We start from the raw sequence: 21,072 nt of genomic DNA, 5'->3' as shown, positions 1-21,072 counted from the left end.
GGCTGTCTGCTTCCCACCTCAGCACATCTTAGATCTCAGCAACCTGACTCTCTTGCAAAAAGTAAGATTTGCAATCAGTATACTCTAGTCCCTGAGGGGTTAGGGAGCCTAGGCTCTTACATTAACAGCTGTAGACCATCCTGAGATAACATGCAGAGCTGTTCACACTTCTCTAATTGAGAGAAAGGAGGCAAAGGAAGCAGAGAAGAATGGGGAGGGGATAGGAAGGGTGGGAAGAGATTTATTTTTAAAAAGGATAAAAAAAGAAAAGTCAAGGAAAAGAAATAAAGCAGAAAAGAGAGATGGGAAAGGTAAAAATTCACAGTAATAGAGAGTTAAAAGAGCCATCAAAAACCATCAAGGCCAAAAAGAGAAATGATTTGTACAGTCACAGCAGGTAGAAGGTGGGAGGTGGGGATTGTTAAAATAAACAAGAGAAAAAGAAAAAGTCTCAAAATTAGAAGGGTGAAGATTAAAGGAAGCCTAGGTCCTGGGTAGGAGACCAAAAACATGAGAAAAAAATGTGAGAAGCCAACAGGAGGGGAATGAGAAGGAGAAAAGGGGCTGGTGAGAGAGAAGCCAGGGACAAGCAGCCAAGGAGACAGGAGAGGAGAGTGAAGGCTGACACTCACCCTCACAAAGCTGGCAGGAAACCATCCCTCCTCATCGTCGATCTGGCCCCACCACCAATCCTTGTTGGAAGCATCCAAGACTTTGATGACGTCGCCAGCCTTAAATGCCAACTCCCGGTTGGCCATGGTGACGTGATCCCATACTGCCTCAGCACTAACGATGGAATCTCCAGTGATCAGCTTAGGAGACAAAATAAGAATGTGTTCAGTCCACACATCTAGCTACCTTACTAGTCCCCACCCAAAACTCTCCTACTTATGGAAAAACTCACATACTAGTGGTGAAAGGTGGGGGTGAGGGAGATGACACTGGGAAAGCAAACTCCACTGGACAAGACAAATAATACTATGAACTCTCCATTAGCCAGTAGGTAGAATGACCCAGAATGTGTATATGGACTATATAGGCCTCATGCTTTTATCCCTACTCATAAGCTCTTCCCTTAGAGAAGAAAAAATGCCCCAGTCCATCTCTCCTTGGTGCTTCAAGGCAGCCCTGGATCTGGAAAGGGTGGAGAGGCTGAAAGCAATGGGTAAAATGAGGCTCAAGTGAATTTGCTCTAAATTCTCTGTGCTCCTCCCTCTTTCCTCCTCCTCCTTGAAACTGACCAATTGAGAGCTGGTGATGCATTATTTAACCCCACTTTACCCCACCCCCAAGGGTTACAGACCATGGCATTCCACATACATAATGGACCCCAGTCCTGTAGCCTCCTGTTCTCACCCACACATGATGCCATCTACAGAGATCATGAGTTCATGGGTATGAAAGAATATGGCTTTCTGTGACGCCTTGCTCCCAAGAAACTCAACCTTGGCACAGATTCATTCAGTGATTTATACAACCACCCTGTGAGATACATAAGGGATCTAGGTTAACTTCTACATTTGATAGATGGCAAAACTGAGCCATAAGGAAATTGAGGGGTGAGCTCAGGATCACCTAGAAAGTCAGGGGCTATGCACACACCCTAACTTTGGACATTAGACTTCATGGCCAGCAGGACTGGGCTCCACACAGCAGCAAGCAGACATCTATGCCACTGTCACATAAACACACACACACATATGTTCATGACACGCTCTAAGCACAGTGATGAGGACAGGTGTAGGGGAATAGTTTATCTCTCTCTGGCTACCATCCTGACCACTGTGTTATTTGTTCTCTTTTCTCCCAAACTGGTTCTAGCCTGAATGGGTCATCAATCTTCCTGGCATTTGGAGGAACAGATTCCAGAATAGAAAATATATGGCCTGTCAGGCAAAGGACTCATTCTTTCCCCAGCACTGAATTGTTGAACATGTCCTCTAGAAGTCAGTTTTTCCATCAGCCTACTTTGGGAAAGGACCAATTCCACAAGGCAAACATGGCTCCACAAGACCAAAGTCAAAACAATTCAAAGACAACAGAGGCAGAATATAGAACATGCATCCTCTCACACAGGTCCACTTTCCAGCATACCAGCCAGAGAATAACCCTATGGTCATGATATTACTGCATAACACATCACACACATATGAAAAAACATACACACTGATCTTTTGACTTAGTTAAGGCATTCTGTTGGTTGGCTCCTGCCTGAGGCATACTTCATTGCTCAGGATTCTAGCTATTGTGCTTTCCACAGAAGGCATAAAGGGTGCTCCTCAGCAAAAGAGATTTCAAAAAGGACCTTTTATAATACCACTTTCAAGTAACTCATGCTTTACTGTTTATGAAGTGTTTTCACATCTATTGCATAACTTGATCCTTACTGAATGAGCTGAGTCTCACTATTACCCATATTTTAAAGATGAGGAAACTGAGGCTCACAGAGGTGACCTGGTCCTTTGGCCAATCACACAAATAAAAAATTAGGAAGCCAAGTCCTCTGACTGCATATGCACTAATAGCTATCATACCATGCTACCAATGTCTATTAATTAGTTATAATGGACTCACAGAACTCCATCTATAATATCATAAGCAAACCAGATGGCTCCTACTCTTCAAGAACCCCAAAGAACGGCATTTGGACAGCAATATTCAGTCACTGGTGCCCTTGCCTAAGGGGAGATTTATTTCTATGTTGAACTTGTTTTCTTCCAATTGCACTAAAAGTCAATTTCTTCTTGCTGTGGCCTCAGTGGAGAAGAATTGCTGCTCACTGACATCAATAAAATAAGTATTTACAGAGACATCTCCCCTCTTCCTGCCAAGATGGGTACCAATTGGTTGTTGTTAGAGTTCAATAAGCACAGACACCCCCAACTCAAGAGCACGATGAGGGCATACAGTTTAAAGCTGTATCATTAGAATTTTATCAAGGGTCAGGAGTATCTTGGTAACAATTACCAACCCTCTGCTCAGGGCTCTGTGATTCTATTTGAATTCCCCAAGGCCAGGTTTGGCTGATTCTACTGCCTGTACTCTTTCCACAGCACAGTCTTCGTTTCAGGGACTTTTTAAGGGCTCCATGCTTGGCTTCTCCCAGTAGCAGTTGGCTCACTCTAGTCCCCATTTAGTCCAGTTGACCTGCCTGGGCCCTCATGCCACAGAGCCCCACTATACCCTGGACAAGGCCAATCCAGCACCCAGTGGTGACAAACCAATTGACAAGCCTGTTGTCAGGACCTACTTGGAGCCAATGACAGAACTTGACAGCACCTCAAAGATCATCACCCTTAATCCCTCATTTTATAGATCAGGTATAATATAGCAGGAGTGACTTGCCTATGGTCACCAGATGGCCTTCTGGACCATTTTTTTTCCCAACATAACACCATAGATAGAGAAGGTAGAAAAAGAATGCCTGGATTTAAGATCTTACTGTACTACTTGCTAAAGATGTAATGATAATGATGATAATATTAGCTAATACAGAGTACTTACTATATGTCAGGCACTATTTTAAGCACTTTATACACATCAACTCATTTAAGCCTCACAGCAGCCCTTTGAAGAAATACTATTATTCCCATCTTATAGATGAGGAAACTGAAGATCAGGAGAGATTAAACAATTTGCCCAAATTCACAGAGCCAATAAGTATTGAAGCCATAATTCAAATGCAGGCCCAGTCTGGCTCTTATAGTCTCTGCTCTTATAAACTATACTTCTTCTAAGTCTCAGTTTCTTCATCTGTTAATTGAGAGTAATTGTACACTCCTACCTGATTCATAAACTGTAAGACACTGAATGAAAAGTTGGCAGGTGTCTGTGCAGATAATGTGAAGAGGGCTAATCCACAAGGGACTGGTAGCTGGGCTCCTATGTTCTCTCATTGCAAACTCAAGCAGGAATAAGGGGCTGTTCTTCCCCTGTCCTCTGAGCTGTTTTAAAAGCAAACTAAATTTGGGCTAGAAATTGATTCCAATCTCCCCTTTGTGTACAGAATTTACTTTTAACTTGCTACAATTTTTCATAAACATGACTTTTCTCTGCTCATCCACTTTCCGTTCAACAGTCATTCAGTGAGTTCTCACTGTGTACTGGGATCTGCTTACTGTGATTCAGCCACAGTCCTTACCTGAAGATCAAAGGCCCTTTGGCTACCAACAGTGAATGCCCTTCAAGCAGTATGCAAAGGTGGTTAAGGGCAGGCAAACCTAGCTTCAATTCTGGACTTTAGAAAGTAGCAGTGACAATGGGAGGTAAGGAATAGAAGAGAAATCAGATAAATAAACCAAAATGGAACTAACAGCATGTAAATGGGATATCAAGGAGTACAATATTACAAAAGCTAAGGACAAGACTTTCAAGCTATACAACTTTAGGCTTAAGTTTCTTCATATGCAAAATGGGGATAATAATACCTGTCTCACAGGCAGAGTTGGAGAGGGTGAACTGAGTGCTGGATATATAGTACCTAGTACAATGTCTGGTATACACTGACCCAGTATAAGATTTCAGAGGAAGGAAGGATCATGTGTGGCTATTTGGCTCTAGAATGGAATTGGGGGGAGGGCACTAGAGATATGCCTTCAAGAACAGGTATGATTGTAACAGAGAAGGGAGCAGGAAAGGCATCTGAGGAAGAGGAATGAGATTATAAATAAAGGCTCTTGTGAGGTGAAGGCTTTGGGAAATTTGATGAGTTTGGAAAGTGCTGGGGAACAGCTGGAGGGAAGGACAGCCGGAAAGGTAGACTGGAGCCCTGTTTAAAGGTTCTTAAATCTTCATTTGAGGAAAAAGAGGAGGTCAAAGTTGATTCAGTGGAGGGAGTTTAATCCTAAGTGTGATCATTAAAGCATGAGGGTAAGTTACGAAGAAATGCTGGTTTTTGGATGGGGAGAAGAGATGAAAAATTTTCTCTTTAATGTGTTGACTGCGTGGGGCCACCAGGACATAAAGGTAGACTGGAAGTTCAACAGAGATCAGGGGAAACAGTTATATAGTTTTGGGATTCAATGGCCCAGAAAAAAATTGTGGAAATCAAGGAAATTTGCCCTAGAAGAAAGTGCTAAAAATAGAAGGTCAGAAACCTGGGAGAACAACAATAATGGGAGGTGAGGAAAGGAAGAGGAGCCAGAGAAACAAACCAAAATGGAGCTGTCAGCACATATTTAGGATACTAAGGGGTGCAATCTTGCAAAAGCCAAGGACAAGAGTCTCAAGCAATGGGAGATGATGAAATTATCAAATAGTACAGAGCTAGCTATAAGAGGAAGAAAGCCAAGAAAAGGCCATTTGGGAGTGGCTACATCAAGGGTTAAAGTCTTTATTTCTTAAACTGGTTTATACCTCTCTCCTCACCAAAAGCCTTTATTTCCCAAATGTCCCTATTTCTTCATCCTGCAAACCCAACATAAAGCCCGGAAATGGTACTGGGTTACTCCAGCAAGGTACTCAAATAGCTCTTGGCCTTGGGACAGTGCTGATGTGACTTCTAATAAAATAACTCCCAATCCCTAGGACATTTCAGGTGTAGCACCAAATATAGGTTGGCTCTTGCTCAGACCTGCCAGTGAATGAGACACAGTGTAGTGCATCCCAAAACCAAAGAGACTTTTAGACATGAATAAGAAGATGGAGGGGGAAAAGTCATAATTTTTAAAGAATGAATGAGATCCAATTTCTTTTAATCTAGATTTCCCAGCAATCCTAATTTCAAATATTCCATCCCATTGATCCTACAAATAGATACATCTGTTATCAGACCCATGTGGCTTGAATTTTAACCTGGAAATATAATCACTATACCCCGTAGGCACTGGGAGTTTGATCTGTCAGGCTGCTCTCTGATCAACAATGAAGCATGTGTCTACAGTTACCTTGGAGTGGCCAGTGGGCCCTTCCAGGGGGAAAGAAAGAAGACAAAGAAGGGAGGAAGGAAGTAAAACAGGGAGGAAAAAAGGGAAGGAGGGAAGTAAGAGAAACATATCTGTTGAAAACATATGCCAGGCATTGTGTAAGGGGCTTTCTTTTGTTATTTCAGTCTCTATGGCTCTCCAAGGTAAGCATTAACATCCGCATTTTTACTGAAGATAGCCTGTGAGGTTAACCACATAGCCCACAGTCACCTAGTTAATAGGTGGTAGAGCAGATGTGAATCTCTAGTTGACCTTATTGTATAGCTTTGCTTTTGCCAATTCCCAACGCTGCCTGTCAAGAAGGCAGAGACAGGGGCTTCCAGCTGGTTTCCCTCTCCAGGGAGACAAGCCCACGCTGTGAATGACCTAAAGCAATAGTTCTCAACACCCTGGAGGGCTTGTTAAAAAAAAGAAAAAAAGAAAAAACACAGATTGCTAGTCACTATGATTCTCTCATTCAGTAGGTCTGAAGTGAGGCTTGAGAACTTGCATTTCAAACAAGTTTCCAAGGGGTACCCACATTGCTGGTTCAGGGATCACACTTGGTGAACCGCTGCCCAAGAGGACCTTTCTAGTCTAGGCTTTACCCTTGTCTCTCCTAATGCCTCATTTTCCCCAAGGACCCCCATGCCATCCCCCAGGTTGGGCTCCCTGCCTGTCTACAAGGACTTCCTTAGTGCCAGGCCTTGCCAACACAGACCAAAACCTGGGATTATAGCCCTCACTCAGTTTTCCAGAGCTATACTGCTTGTCTTCCTCTTTATATTCTTTCCCTCTAGCTAAACAGTACCACCTCGAAAATAGTCATTTAATTAGCCTGGGTGGCTGCCAGACATATTAGTTTTAATGGCAAGAAGTAGAAGTGGGAAAGGTTAAAAAAAAAGTGTTGTGCAGAATAGCAAATGTATCAATTGCCATGAAAGTAGCTGGGCTGGTCCTGCCTTCCAAAAAGCTTCACAAGGTGACAAGGAGGGACCGTTTATAAGGTGTTCTCAGTTGGCACCTGCCCCCATCCTCTCAGAAGGTCCCCTTCCTCAACAGCTAGGCAGGGACAAGACAAAATCCCTTCCTTTTTTCTCTTTTAGCACATCTAAAATAGTCTGGGATTTTATGCTCTCTCCTGAATAAACTAGATGTCTTTTTAACACAACCTTGTAAACAAACTGTTTATCTTGCCCAGTGAGTTCAAGGACTATAATCTTTTGGAATTTCTCGAATGGTGTGGCCCAGATTGTTCCAACAACAGCTGGGAGGCACCATGGTGTGCAGAAAAGACCAGCTACTGGAAGAAGCTCTGCCAGTAACTCACTGAATGATCCTAGATAGGTCCCTTTACCTGTTTCAGTTTCTTTATCCATCAAGTAACAGGCTTGAATCAGACAGACAACCTCTCAAGTCCCTTCCAGCTCTGGCTTTCTATGGAGGGTAATGCTTCAGCTTTACAAAGGACAGGAATTTCATTATTGCAGCTTATTTCTTCTCATCCATCTTTGTGCTTGATAGGATACTTTCATTGCTCTCTACTCAGGAAAATGAGAACTTGGCACTGACTAGCCCCTTCCTAAATATAACCCACTCAGGCATTGTTGGTGACACATTAAAGCAAAGGCCAGTCAGACTGGCTGGGAAAACTGAGGAATGGATTTTCTACTTTAGCCACTGACTGCCTCATTCAAAAGTCAATGGGGACCTTTACTGTTTGTTCTCTCCATGTAGCTCCTCAGATAAATCATCCTTCTCATGACATCAACTCTCACTACATCCAGTCTCATATTTCTAACTGCCCATTCCACATTTTGCTGGATGGCTTCCTACTACCTCCAATAAAACATATGTAAAACTCATCATATGCCCCCCATTCCTCTCTTTCCTTATTTTTCCCACTTCTGATAACTCTTCTGGTCCTGATGTTTCTTTCTTCCACATGTCTCTCTCTTAGACATGACCCTTTATCTTCTTTTTCAGTGCCTTATCCTAGGCCTGGCCCTTATCACCCCAAGTTGTCTCCCACCTGGACTTCCTGCTGCCCACAGGTCTCTCTCCTCCTCAAGCTACTCCTTAATAATGCATTCCTCAAAACTTCTTTGCTGGTGCCACTGTCCATGCTTAAGAAGCCTCAATAACTCCTTGTTGTCAATCTCTCAAAGCTCTCCTTACTCTAGCCCCACCTAAGGATCTAACCCTTGTCTTAAACCTGGCAGGGACCTTCCACTCTGGTCAAAGTGAGTCTCTTGCAGGCAGATGCATTCCTACTTCTGTGCCTCTGATTCAGTCATTCCCTTAGCCATGGTTAAGCGTAGGGACATTGGAACTAGGCTGCCTCTTCCTTGCTGTATGGTCCTGCTCCATCTACTCCTTAATCCTGTCCCAGATGACTCCAGCATGTATCCTCTCTCCCTTTGCCCCTTTCACTAATTTCTACTTAGGATAAGAAGAAAATAAGACAGTGTGGAGTTACTCAAGTTATCAACCATAGCGTTATTCTCCAAACCACCAGCATGTATGCTTGTGAAGAGCAGATGTGAAACATCTGCTTAATCTATAATGAACAACATTGCTTTTAGCCTCTGTCTAAAGTTCTATGACCTGAGCCCTAAAACCAGACAAACTCTGAGGAAGATCACAGTAACAGAGTTAGCATATCTGTCAGGTTGCAGAATATTCTATGGGGGCCAAGGAAATTGTTTACATGATATGTACCAGGTGGCCTACATGTCAGTCCATTGCTGGTAGGATTTATGGTCACGTGGCTTCCAGGGTGGGCTGGTTTTTGCTAAAGATCTTCATAGGTACTCAATGGGTACTTCATAGGTCATCAGGGAAAGAAAAAAAGATGTCAGGAAAGAAAAAAAAAACACTATGAATATAAAAAAAAATAAGAACTGCTTTTTCTTCTCCCTATGACTTAAGAGTTCACACCTAGCTGGTTTCAGCTTTAATCTGGGTGTTGCTATCACCCATAACTAAAGAATTTCATTTCTGAGCAGAATAACTAATGTGTTCAAGTAATGATGGCTCTATATGTACTGCAATACATATATCATCGCTGCAAGCAAATATCATCGCTTTTCATGACATGATCATCTTTTTCCTAGTTTAGGCATGGGATTTTTGAGTCATTAGACATTGGTTTCTTTCAATGTCCCATTCTATCATCCATTTTTCATTTTAATAAAATGAAGGTTGGCTTCAGCCACACCTGGCAGCCACGAAACCCAGCTGGGCTGGCTTAATATGAAAGGTAAGCCTAAATGCAGGTCAGGCTCAGCAGGAGCAAGATGGATCACCTGACCTATAGGCCAATACGTCACAAGCCTACTCACACCTGCCAGCACCTAAAAGCTTGGGAAATCCAGACAAGCATATTAAGGTATGAAATCATCCAGGACATATTCTCACTCATTACAGATTAATAACAAAGGATAATACCTCTATCTAGACCTCTTCCAAAAGAAGTTACAAAGTAATCTCAGCTATAACAGTGACCAAACATATGAGGGAAGTTTCCTGTTTGTTCTGGACCTTAGCAATGGACTCTTCTGGTATGAAACTTTTGCCACTAGCTCAACCTAATGGGTCCAGGAGTCTCTAAAGTGAGACCCAGATGCTACCCCAAAGTTCATGAAGTTAAGTTTGGTCTTGTTGAAGGAATAAGTCCTTAAGAGAAAATGCAGCCAAATGGGCCAAGGACTGCACAGATCAGAAAGAAGAAATGTTTCCAGACCATCAATCATGATACTGTTTGCTGGAGAAGTCTCCCACACCAGAATAGCCCCCAACTTGATAAACATCAGCTTTTATCTTCAAAGCATCTTGAAAACAGGAGTTACTGTCAAGTTGTTCTGCAATTTTTTGGCATCATTCAGGCGCCTCTGACTCATCACACCAGTTTCTCAATTTGTAGTCCACAGACCCTCTGCTTAGAATCACCCCAGTACTTTTAACAAGCAGCCCAAGTGATTCTGAATCATACTGAGACCAAGGATTTTTTTTAAACTTTCTAGAGCCAGAGTTTGAAGTACGAGAATCTCCTCTTATTACACTGGACCATTCAGAAGAAATCAGAATCTCTGAAACTCTGTCTCCTGGCTACTCCTTCTTGTGTCAGGTTCCAGGCAGGCTAAGAAATTACACTAGTTTGTCTAGGAGGATTTTCCCAGTCTGCCTTTAGACGCCATCTGCACCTGCACCCCTACTGCTACCCCTACCCTGACCTTTAGCACTGAGACCCCCACTGGCCCTAACAGAAAATCCTTCCAGCATCTCTCTATGCCACAATCTAGCAGCAATTTCATAGAGTTGTGTTCAATCTACCCAAGTCAGCTTTCAATATTCTAAGAGACAAATTATTAGTTAAAAAAAAAAAAACTGACTCAGCAATGCTCTCTCCATGAGTTGAGTCAGAAGCATATCATCCCAAGCTGGAGGTTACCCTGACCCCTACCTGTCCCTTGAGCCAGCCTGGGCCCTATCTTCAAAGTGTTTCTACTCCGGGCATTATGGTCTTCTTGGATTTGCTGTGGGTACTAAGCTCCAGCCACCCACTGGGGTCTCTTCTTGCCTTCATACCTTGAAAGATGGCCAGGGTAAGCCTAGGGGATAGGCAGGGGGCTCAGAGAGCCCCAAATCCCTGAGATGACCTAGACTCATCTTGGGCCCTGCACCTGGGTTCTTGAATTTTTTTATGTGGTTCCACTGGGACCAGCCCTGGGAGCCTTAACTTTTCCTAGACTGTGACTTAAAGGCCAGCTTTGGAGTTTCCTGGGAGGGGATGGGAGTGGGGATCCTCTACATTTACAGAAGGGTAGGAAGAGGGGGCTAGAACTACACGAAGAATCTGTCCTCCATGCCTCCCACATGCATAGTTCTATACTCATCAACACCACAGCCAGAGGGTGGGTGGGCAAGGCAGAGAGAAGAAGGGAAAGTCATTTTTTATCCATTTGACATATGTCGTGTTAAAATCTTGTAGCGGAAGGAGGACTGTAGGTGGGGGGAGGAGCAGAGGAGGAGATAGGTTGGAACTAATGGTTCTAATGTTGACTTTAAATGTAGCCATCTGGTCTGAGGTGGTGAGACAAGGAACAGCATTTAGTAAGGTGCACTGTGACCTGCTCCTATATCTGGAGAAGAGATAAGAAAAATAAACATATTTCAATCAACTTAAACCACCTTGAAGTCTACTGAGCATGCTCACACAGGACACAAGCTTACAAAGGCTCTAGTCTTGGCAGGCATTTCCAAAGAGAATGTAATTGTCTACTGGGGAGTCCTACAGCCCAAAAGGGAAATCTGCATTTAAACAGACCATCAGAAATTGAAAGATGGTTTCCAGTGGCTTATTGATTTCCCTCTGATCTTTGGCTCCCTGCAAGAGAAGACATTGGCCAAGGCACTGAGCAGTGCTTCTGGTCCTTGTCAGCGCGTTTCCTGTTCAGGGATGAGTCACATTTCTCCTGACAAAGTCTAGCACAGTCCAAGGTTCCCAGAAGACATGGTAAATGGTAGATAAGCAAGAATGGTCAGTGAGTAGCCACTGGATCAGGCCCCAGGGGACTCAAACTGGCTGAGCTGGCTTCCCTTCAGACTATGTTGTTAAAGACTTCAGACAGAGAGATATGACATCTAAACCTAGGCTGCCAGAGAGGACACAAGAGAAGCACAATCAGACCTACCCTCAGGGCCCAGGAAGGATAGCACCAGGTCTGTGTCTGCAGGAAAAATGGTTGTACTTGTAACAAAAGAACTTCAAGTAGGTCATCTTGGCTTATGTAAGAGTGTCTGCCTGTCTGGGCTAGGTGGAGGAGACAGAGGTGGAGAAAGGAAGGGACCCAGGGCAGCTGACTGAGGGACGAAGCATCTAGTAAGCTGCTAGGACTTGAAACTTACTCTTCTTGACTCTGTCTCGGGCTCAAGACCCTGAAAGTGTGTATTATTATACTCAGGGAAGGCCAGTATTGGAGACTCCCAAGAGCTAGCACATCTAGTTCAGTCCACATTTTACAGGTAAGAAAACTGAGGCTCTGTTAAGGAGCAGTACTCTAATGTGGCAAGTTAGTCAGCAGCAGAGCCAAGATTAGAAATCAAGAAACTAGTCTTTTAGAAGGATAGCTGTCAATTGTTTTAGTTAAAAATTGTCAATTAGTTAAAAAAAAGAACTATCCCAGTATCTAAATTCTACTAATACAGTATATATTTTATAAAAATTCTCAACAAAAATAGAAATTAAATGATATTAACAATTTAATGTATAAAGAACTTCTAGTATTTTCTCCCTGAGCTGCATTTAGAAGATCACGCTTTCTCGTGCTCTTTCCTCCCAATGTTGTATCGAAATCACCCCTTGAGTACTATAATCAGCACCTGCTTCACCCTCCTCTCACGGCCCCAAACAAGTCTGACCCTCCCTGGAAATAAAGGGGTAAGAACACCTCAGTATGAAGGCTAAGTGGAGACACTTCCAGAATCTTCCTCACCACCTTTGCTAAAGAATCTCAAATTCAAATTCACACTACAATGCAAAACACTAGTGAAAAAACAAGTGGATGGGAAGAATGGGCTCCAGGCCTGGCTCGGTTACTGACTTGGCAGTACTGAACTTGGGCAGATCTAGTTTCCTCTCTGAACTACTTGGACTAGGTTATCTAGACTGGAAAGTTGGGGTTGTCTCTGACAGATGCTGCTGCCTTGCTTCTAAAAGCAGGTTTTGTCAAGAGACAGAGGGGAGTTGAAGAAGACATTGAAACAAGGAATTCAGAGGAGAGATGGGATGGGATAAGAAAGGTCAGAAGACAAAACTTGACTATTTCAAATTTTTGCCATGGGCTACCTCTACCTAGAACAGAACTACAGTACAGGGATGGCCTTTGGGTTCCACTGCTGGAAGAAAGGGTACTGCCTTCTCCACCCAGTTCAGGACATTGGGTTCAAGCCATCCAAAGCAGCTTTTATGAAAAGATTAAGAAGCACCCCTACCATGTCCTTAACACATTATAATTTCTAAATTGCTTTCATATTCATTTCACATTAATGAGCTCACTGGATCATCCCAGCAACTCTGGGAGGTAAGGAGAGTAAGGATGCAATCTTATGTTTTAAAGATGAGGAAACAGGATTAGACAAGGGAAGTCACTCAGCTATCCTAGGAGCAGAGGGCAAAAGAGAACCCAAATCTTCTGACTCAGAGTCTACTATTTTCCTCCTAATAATAAAAATTGCTAACACTTGAGTACTTAATATGTGTCAGAGACAAATCTAAGTTTTTATATATACTAATTTATTTGATCCCTGCTTTAAAAATGAGGAAACCAAGGTTCAGAGAGATAAAGTGATTGCTGAAGGTCACACAGGGCCAGAACCAACGTCCAGGTAGTTTTACTCTAGAACCAGTGCTCTTAACCTCTGCTCTCCACAGCATATCCTCACACCCCCACAGGATCACAGAACCTCCAAGGTATAGCAAGGTACAGAACAGTGTGTATATTACCATAAAAATAGAAAGATTAATATATTTATATGTTTATATATCCATAGAACATTACTGATGGCCTCTGCAGAGGAAGCCAAGTGGCTGGAAGGCAGGGCTAGAGTGATACTTTCCACTGTGCACCCTCTGAATTTTAAACCATGTGAATGTATTTCCTTTTCAAAAATAAAATAATTAAAAAATGAGGTGTCTAGAGCCAAGAGTGCTAAAGAAATTGTGTGCATGCTTCTTGGCAGGGTTTTGGCAACTAGCCCTTCCCTATCCACCTCTCTGGATTCTCAAACTTGAAGAACAGGTGTTTTCTTTTTTCTGCCTGTTTCCTCACCCCCAGCATTGCTTGTCTAATCACCTAGAAGGTCAACACTGTACTCATTACAGGTTTTAGCAGCACAAGTGGAAATAGCAACAAATTGGGTTAGGTTCCTATAGCCAATCTGTAGGTTATAGGAAAATAACATGTTAGGGGCAGGACAGATGAAGAAAGACACAAAAGGCCTTCTACCCCAAAGCCTAGCTCTCAAGGCCTGAATTTCACAGATCTTTCCATCTCCTTTTTCTCACCACTCTGTCCCAACGTGCCTACCCACCTTCTACTAGGCTCACAAAGCAAAAATAAACAATCTAGAAAGGCTCCAGGAAACCTTGCCTAGCGTGCAAGTTTGTGGTGTAAGAAGAGCACACTGAGGAAGAAAAAGTCAGTCTAACTGGGTTTTTAACATCCACATCAAGGCCAGATGAGAGTCAGCCCAGATCATCTCGAGGGACTCTCCCAGCTTTGGTTCTTAGATTTCCACCATCTTATCCCTCAAGAGTTGATAAAAATACTCCACAGATCAAGGCCCTCAAACATTATTTCTTCAGATACCTTTTGGCCTAACCCCTTAGGCAAGTCAGCCATACAGGGCTTCTGTACCCAGGAAGTTGTGAGGTAGTGAAGGTGGCCAAGGTAGAGCAAGTGCCTTCAGGGATCCTCCTGAAGTGGCTTAAATGGGCAGCACAATTCCCTCTCACAACAGTTTAGCATCTTCTCCAATGCTTCACTGCTTCCAACATGCAGGAGATGAGTGGGACATGAGCTGCTGTGTAAGGGATAACGGGTAAGTCAGTGTGCCTCTCATGGGCAAGTAGGGCACTGCTGGGAAATGCTGGGCCCCAGAGAACCCTGCTTCCTTGCTAGGTGTCAGAGACAAACCTAAATTTTTAACATATATTAATTTAAGTTGCCACCAGCAGCTTCCTTTAGCACTGGAATTCATTGTGTAGTAGCTTGGGCTATAGCAAGCACACTGAATTAGAATCTGAAGGCATGGTTTCTAGTCCTGAATCCACCACTACCTAATCCTGTATCATCAGGTTGGTCCCTCCCTTCTCTGAGACTCAGCATCCCCATCTGCAAAATGGAGACAATACTGGCTTAAAAGAAGGGGAAGGGGAAGGAGTTGAAAAATAAAGTGAAGATAAGCTCCTGAATTACCTCCAAACTACCTATAATCACAACCTGGATGAACTCTTATTGATCCAAAAAAAAAACAGTGTATGTTCAACATTTTAGAAGGCACTTTTCACATCCTTTGTCATGATGAATTCTTGCATCCCACGATTCTGAGATTTTACAGTTAAGCTCATTTTACAGCCCAGAAAACTGAGACTCAGAAGGAATTTGCCCACAGTATATGGGGTAAGAAGAAATTTAAACCTGTGCTACACAGTCTAGTTCCTGATTCACCGCCTTCAATGAAGCAGGTGAAATGGCGTGAGCACAAAACTTAGAATAATGCACCTTATCAGGGTCAGAACTGGCACCCCAGGCTACATCCTCAGGCACAAGCTATCTGAGCTTGCTTTTTTCTAGTTTAGGAAGAAGACCCTGTTCCTGATGCTCCCCACTTTCCCTACCTAGGGTTCCTGAGGAGCCAAAGCTATATGACCACCTAAATGTTGCAAACCTGTGTTCTGGGAAAGGACTGACCTGGCACTAAAAAGCATCTGTATGAGTGGGGGTGACCCCATCATGACCCTGACCAACCTGACCCCATGAGGTTGCCTTTTCCTGGTCCCCTTTTTGCCCTTTTCTTTCTACCACTACTCTGTAAGTCAGGCTCAGTTGTTGGCAGGCACCAAGACCAGATTAGGGAGAGGGGAGGCACAGCTTTATGGGTGAAGAAAAAGTACTTCTGTAAAGCACTTTCTCAACTCTAAGCCTATCTGAGGCTTGACAGCATCTATGGGCAATACCGGCGATTTTACCTACAGGCCAAATAAGACCCAGACAGAGGAAGGCAACCTGACTGAGAAACACCCTAAGTGGCAGAATAGTGACTGAAATTTGTGTTTCATGATCTCTAGTCCAAAGCTGAGAAATAGGCATGAGGCTATCACAGTCAGCAGTAGTCTACAGGAGCTCTGAGGATGCTGCTCCAGGACAGATCTGGCACACTCTTGCCAATTGTCTGCTTCCTAACCTTGCCCAGACCCAGTCTAGGGCCCCCTCCTTCCAGCTCCAGCCTTTGGTACCAAGGACCAGAAAGGCTTCCCCAGGACACCCCGACCTGGTTTCTAGCTTGAGAAACTCTAAAAATTGCAGGTCCTCATTAGAGCCAGATGGCCCAAGGGGCTATGCCTAGGGGCAGGGCTGTGGTCATTAAGGATGTGGCTGTTCTCTCCATCCACCACTGACCCAGGAGAGGCTGAGCCTCTAGACCCCTTTAAGCATCCTACTACTTCCCCTCACACCCTCCCTCCCACAGTTCAGATATACTTACTCTGGTCCAAGCTGTTACTTCATTCTTAAGAAAAACAGACTTTAATATTCAGTTACTTTAGGTTTTCTAGGATATTACTTCACAATCATATCATTCGACAATGGTTTATAAGTAGATTGGGGGATAGAGGAGCAGGCTCAAGCTTTCTGCATTCCATTCTTCTCCATCTGCCTGTTAACATCTCAGAGCTCAATTCTAAGTTCTGTTTGCCTTGTGGAGCCTGCTATAAACACATGCCACCTTGAGTATCTATTTTATTCCTGGGCTCACTGCCTCTGATGCCTGATTTTAGGGCCAAAGGAGTAGGGATCTGAGCAAACTGAGAGGCCCACCAGATGGGGCTGGTGCGCTGTTGTGCTCACTTGGAAGACTAGGACAGCTGGCTGGCCCTAGAGGTAGAATGTGTTCTGTATCAGAGTGTGTCCCATAGTGATGTGTGGGCATGTGAGTGTGTCCCATAGGTGTGTTCAAATATGTCTCAAGGTGGGAGGGTTGTTTGTCCAAGTAAATCCTTAAAGATATGTATCTCAAGGATAAGAATGTGTGTCCTGGGGGTATGAGCATATCTGAGTATGCATCTCAGTATGCCCTATGTGTATGTGACTGTGCAGTTATGGTTATATGCAACCATGTGTGTCCACACACATAAATTTGCATAAGCATGCCACAGATGAGTCTGTGTATGTGTACCCTGCCTGTGCCAAGTATGTGCAAGTGTGAGTGTGCCCTATGGTTAATTGAATGTGTGTGCTCCAAGTGTGCCAGTGTGAAAGCATACCCAACATGTGTGTCCCGTGTGTATCCCAAATATACCTTACATGTGTCTGAGTGTATATACCATATAGTGTGTATGTACGTGCAGGTATGGCCAGAGGGCATGGACAGACAGGGAGGCTGAACCAATTTTCCCTCCCCACAATTTGTTTCTAACAGCTTTCCTCTAAGACACCTTGTTCAATCTGTTCCTAAGTAGATCAAAGGGCCTGGGTTCAGATTTCATCGGTCACTTTCTGAATGCAGTGGTCACAGGTGCTTTTCCCAAGAGGCTTAGCCACCACTCCATTTATCCAAGAGGCCTCAAAAATATGAGGTCTAGCAGCCAACAGCTGAACAGAGAGGCATGACAAGGATCAAGGATCAATTCTGAGACTTTGGGCAAGTCCTTGCCTCTCCCCAGACTTCAGTTTCCTGAGTAGTATTATGAGGGAGTGGGCTTATAGATCTTTCTCATTCTCATCCAGACCTTCTCAGTTTAAGCACCATGAACTAACTCTGATCTCTCCCACCACCACCACTACAACCATAAAAAGACACTGCATAGATATGTGCATGTAGATTAGCACCTACAGATGTTTCATTCGAGCTAGGCCCCCTTTAGCCCCCGGCAAGCTACTGGTTGCCTCCCTATGTTATTCTACACTCATTTTTCCAGTAGCCTAAGCAGGATAAAGTCCTAATGGCATACACTCTTCACCAAAGCTTAGGAAAAATGAGATGGGGTTTATCACTAGCATTTTTCCCCACCCTTTGGATGACTGTGAGAACTACTGATGGTAATAAGCCAGCTTTTAGGCTCAAGGAATAGTCATTAAGAACACAACGAGAGAAATCTACAAAGAGAAAACCTCCAAACAGGGCATGAAGGGTAACAGCTTCTAGGACCACTCTTCTAAGTTTGGCAAGGCCTCTCATGCATCCCTGGATGATATGTGGGTAGACTTATCATAGATCAGAGAGATGTATCCGAGTTGTCAATTAGTATTTCAATTCTAACCTAGCCAGAGTTATATAATGACATCTGCCTAGTTTTCTCTGCTATCTTGATTAACTTTTATAAAGACCTAGAAGCAAAGTGCAGAAGGTATCTTTAGAATGAACTCCGTGCCCAAGGCCATTAGGTATGGGTAGGTTGATAACAGCTAACTCTATATGCTATGCTCTTCCTAGCACACCATTGCTTTTAAAAGGAAACACTTATAATTTCAACTTCCTTAGCTATAAAAGGGGAAGAATAAGCATGGCCTTGCTTACCTCATAGGGTTGTGGGGAAAAGACCAATGTGTCAGGAGCAGAAGACAGTCCTATCTTCTTGCCCTGTCCCCAGAGCAATGAGAATTTTCCAAACAAAATAATACAGATAAAAGTGAACAGTGTAAATTTGTTCTAAGTAGGTCATTTGTAAAGAGCCTGCAATTTCTAACACAACTCTTAATCATATCATGAATATCCAGTGATGCTCATCACAAGTCTTAGCCAAGGACCTGGAGGCCAGGAATTGGTTTTTAATTGCCAAGTGCCTAGGTGGTTCTAGCTTGATGGACTTGAGAAGGCACTAAATAAAAACACAATTAACTTTGGCTTTCTTTCAAGATCCTCTTTTACCTTTGCAGGAGAAAGGGAGAGAGAAAGCTAGTCTGCTATTCATAGTACCATATGTGTGGCTGGGTGGTAGGGTGGATAGAGCTGGGAGTAAATAAAAGAAAGCTTCTTATAAAGGAAAAAAAATCCCAGCTTCCCACCAATGACCCAAGACATAGGCAAGGTCACAGGAATTCTATCCTTCCAAGGGAGGAAAGTAAGAGAGTCCTCCATGTTGTAATGGAGAGAAATGAGGCACAAAGACAACGGGATTTGTTCAAGGTCACTCAGAGACTAAGTTCGTATCTGCAGCCCCTCTTTATTCATGTGTAAGTCTTTCAATAACAAAACATCTACAAAGAGCCTGCCAAGTGTCAGACCCCTTCACTGTAGCAGTCACACAAAGATTTCAGCCTCAGGAAGTTCTCACAGGCTATTAGCTGCATTTAACAGAAAAGAAAACTAACTCAAGAGAGGCTAAGTGACTTGCCCAAGGTCACAGAACTAAAAAATAACAAACTACTAATTCAGTGATCCTTTGCTTTCTATCACACCATACAGGTTTCCCTTACCATCCCTGAAAAAGTAGCTCACAAGTCCCATGGGTCCAGGAACTCATCCTTACAAGGCAATACTCCAACTCAAGTACTGCTACAAACATACTGTATTTCCTTGGGTGAGTCTCTTTCTGAGCCTAGATCCCCAGCCTCCACAATGAGGGAAATGGACTCAGGACAGCTGTAACACCCCTTTTCACAGCTATCTGGAATGACTTTAAATGGCACTATAACTTTCAGAGCTTGAGCCCAGACCAGGCACTGTATGATAATATGTACTTAAGCCTCATTTTTCTCATCTATAAAATGAAGATAACCCCTGTTTTACCCACCTTATGGGGTCACAGAGAAAATCAAGTGAGACAATGTGCAAAACCCACTGAAAAGTTTAATACATTGTTCAAAAGAGAGTCAAGAATCAAGCAAGCATCCACTAGACTCAGTTGCTTTACTCTAAATCCAACTAGAGAAAGTGTCTATATATGTTCTGTCCAATAAAATTTCCTGAGACCTCCTGTGCAGTTCAATCTGGATTCTCAAGGCAAGCACCTCAGCTGGTTGCTAGGTCCAAAGGAAATTAATAAATCCCTCCACTCTCTTTAGGCCCTGAGCACAAAAGTAGTCTCATCATTTGCCTTTGTTCTGCACCTTCCTACCATGCCAGGCCTATCAAAGGCTCTCCTAGAGATGCCTGGCTCCCCCATGCCTCTTTCCCAATGCCAAAGCACCCACTGCCCAGCCCTCCTGCCAACCAGCAGGGTTCACAGAGGGAGGAGGAAGGAAGAGAGTGGGCAGAAGAGAGGCTGTGGGAGGTACAGCTAAAAGTAGATGCTGCCTTTAGGCACCGCACTCTGAGGGGGTGGGGGGTGGGCTCTTAGCACATCCTTCCTGCAGCTAGCTGGGCACGGAGTTGCATCCTTCCCCTCCTCTAATGAAGGCAGGCAGGCAGAGAGATCAGAGCTGCCAGAACCATTCCCAGAGCTGGCAATGGACGCACAGTGCTGGACTCCTCTGGGCCCCAAGGGTGGATTGCTGAGCAGCACAGGGTTGCATCCAGAGCTCCCTGCCTCAGAAGAACTAATATAGTCTGCAGGAGATTCTGTGCTCCCCCAACCCCCATCTCACTGCCTGGCACCCTAAGTGCTCTGACAGACCTGTTCCCCTTTAGGAGGTTACATAATACTCTTGTTCTCCCAGCCTCTCTGTCAGCTGTCTTTCTCCAACTAAACCTGAGATAGCATTTAGGTCTCTGATACAGCCAAGGGAGCAGAGAGCCAGAACTCTGTAACAGAGGTAGCAGGTTACAGGGGGCAAGGGCCTGACCTGAGGGATCAGGATTCCAGGCCCATCACTGCAGCCTTGTATAAGACCTTTTCCCCTTCAGTGCCTTAATCTTCTCAACTGTAAAATAGGAAGGGGAGAATCATGCAGATCTTCAAGGTACTCTAATCTCTGTCCCTATGTGATTCTCTATGTGAATCTTGCCACTTAAATCAAAGACACCCCCCACCACCTCTCCCATCCAAGGTTGCCCTATCTTCCAAGCAGTCTGGCTGAGCTGGGCAGAGCAATCCCCACTTTCCTAATTCCAATTCCCCTAATGAATAAGGTCTTTACTGGCAAGATGGTTGCCTAGAACTCTAGACTCTGTCCTCCACTTCTGTCCCAGGCCAATTTCAACCAGACTAGTTGTGCTTTTTCATATTTTATACAGAAGTTTCAGGCTCAAATTTCATTTGCGAACATGATTCTTCTATTAGTCTACTCCTCACTGTAGTGACATGGAAACTGAGGCCTAGTGGGGAAGAGCTTTGATGAAGTTTTGGCAGCAAGGTAGGTACAGAGCCACAGCTTGCTCCTAGAGGGTCCCAAGACCATTTCCAGTGAATTTTTCTCCTAGTGAAGGTCTGCCTTCCATACATTGTTCCTCTGCCATGCACGCACAACTTTCCCTCTTCTCTACTACCAACTAACAACTCGATGCT

The 21,072-nt window shown here is 43.9% G+C and overlaps 1 protein-coding gene across 11 annotated transcripts in view; it reads right to left on the bottom strand.

Moving 5' to 3' along the window:
- The window catches only part of ARHGEF9 (Cdc42 guanine nucleotide exchange factor 9), a 165,137-nt gene that overhangs the window by 110,332 nt on the left and 33,733 nt on the right, over positions 1-21,072 (bottom strand). For 8 of the 11 annotated variants that reach the window (XM_010995344.3, XM_064483091.1, XM_031446570.2 and 5 more), the window contains one exon: positions 633-812. The exons of the other annotated variants lie outside the window; for them this stretch is intronic. In XM_010995344.3, coding sequence (XP_010993646.1) covers positions 633-812 — 180 coding nt within the window. The remainder of the gene's footprint in view (positions 1-632; positions 813-21,072) is intronic. 11 annotated transcript variants of the gene reach the window in all.

The sequence above is a fragment of the Camelus dromedarius genome, chromosome X (genome assembly GCF_036321535.1).
Source record: "Camelus dromedarius isolate mCamDro1 chromosome X, mCamDro1.pat, whole genome shotgun sequence".
In the NCBI taxonomy this organism is placed as follows: Eukaryota; Metazoa; Chordata; class Mammalia; order Artiodactyla; family Camelidae; genus Camelus; species Camelus dromedarius.
This window is presented reverse-complemented; position numbering and strand designations above follow the sequence as displayed.